We start from the raw sequence: 886 nt of genomic DNA, 5'->3' as shown, positions 1-886 counted from the left end.
TTATCTCGGTGGTGCGCCCCGTTCGCTCCAATTGGTGCCCAGACGGAGGCCGTCCCATTACTGCCTCCAGAAGTAAGCGGAAAATTATACTTATTTGGCCTTATTGGTCTGATATCAATTTGCTTGGCCTTGACTTTTTTCATGTCGGTCGCTAGGGGAAAAATGAAGTCTAGGAAAAAGTGAAAATTTCCTTGTTTTATGCGCATTTTCTGTCTCTGTCCGTATAAACAGCAAATAGACTTCCAGAGTAGTATATCCAGATGCACATCATACAAAATTTCATCAAATTTGCTGGGGCTCCTAGAGAGGAAAGGTTAGGCGTCCCATGCTTCCATGATACTCAGCGACTTGAATACCACGGTTTCCTCCGCCGAATCTCACATGCATGTCGCCAGATGCTGCCGCAGCACCTGGCTCACGAGTGTCCTTCAATAAATTGAGGACCGCCTGAGAATGGTATATCGCTGGGCTCATTCCGTTCGCATTTTCGAATCTTTTGTTGCCCACTTCTTCTATGGCCTCCGTGACTTTCTGCTGCTGTGAAGATACTGATCTCTTGTTGTCCTGATTTCTAAAAAGCGATTTGGTTAGAATTATGATAAGCAGGAGATGGAGAAATCAAGACATACATCAAAGCTGCGCCATGCACACATTGAAGAGCCAAATTGCAGGCGGCAAGGCCATCGCGTAGCGACGACATTGCTAGCGGAGTAGATTCGAGCTCGTAGCATTCCGCGATGCAGCAATATAAGAGCGAAAGGACATAGGATAGTACACCACCGTCTAGAGAGCCTCATTGCATAGCGTTGAGGCCTTGCAGGTTCAGAAGCAGGTTGCCAAGGCGTTCCGCAACTCCAACAACTTGGGTATTCTGAGATGCTGTGTC

General features: G+C 47.2%; 1 protein-coding gene across 1 annotated transcript; it reads right to left on the bottom strand.

The window, feature by feature from the left end:
* Window positions 1-282: 282 nt before the first annotated feature.
* PENARI_c215G08176 (uncharacterized protein) lies at window positions 283-700 on the bottom strand (the record flags this gene model as incomplete). Its single annotated transcript, XM_022638159.1, has 3 exons — window positions 283-300; window positions 382-571; window positions 630-700. 3 exons carry the CDS (start codon window positions 698-700, stop codon window positions 283-285), a joined length of 279 nt encoding a protein of 92 aa, XP_022481985.1.
* Between the last annotated feature and the right edge of the window lie 186 nt (window positions 701-886).

The sequence above is a fragment of the Penicillium arizonense genome (genome assembly GCF_001773325.1).
Source record: "Penicillium arizonense strain CBS 141311 chromosome Unknown PENARI_contig215, whole genome shotgun sequence".
NCBI lineage: Eukaryota > Fungi > Ascomycota > Eurotiomycetes > Eurotiales > Aspergillaceae > Penicillium > Penicillium arizonense.
The sequence above is the reverse complement of the archived record's forward strand: the minus strand, read 5'-3'. Positions and strand labels throughout refer to the sequence as shown.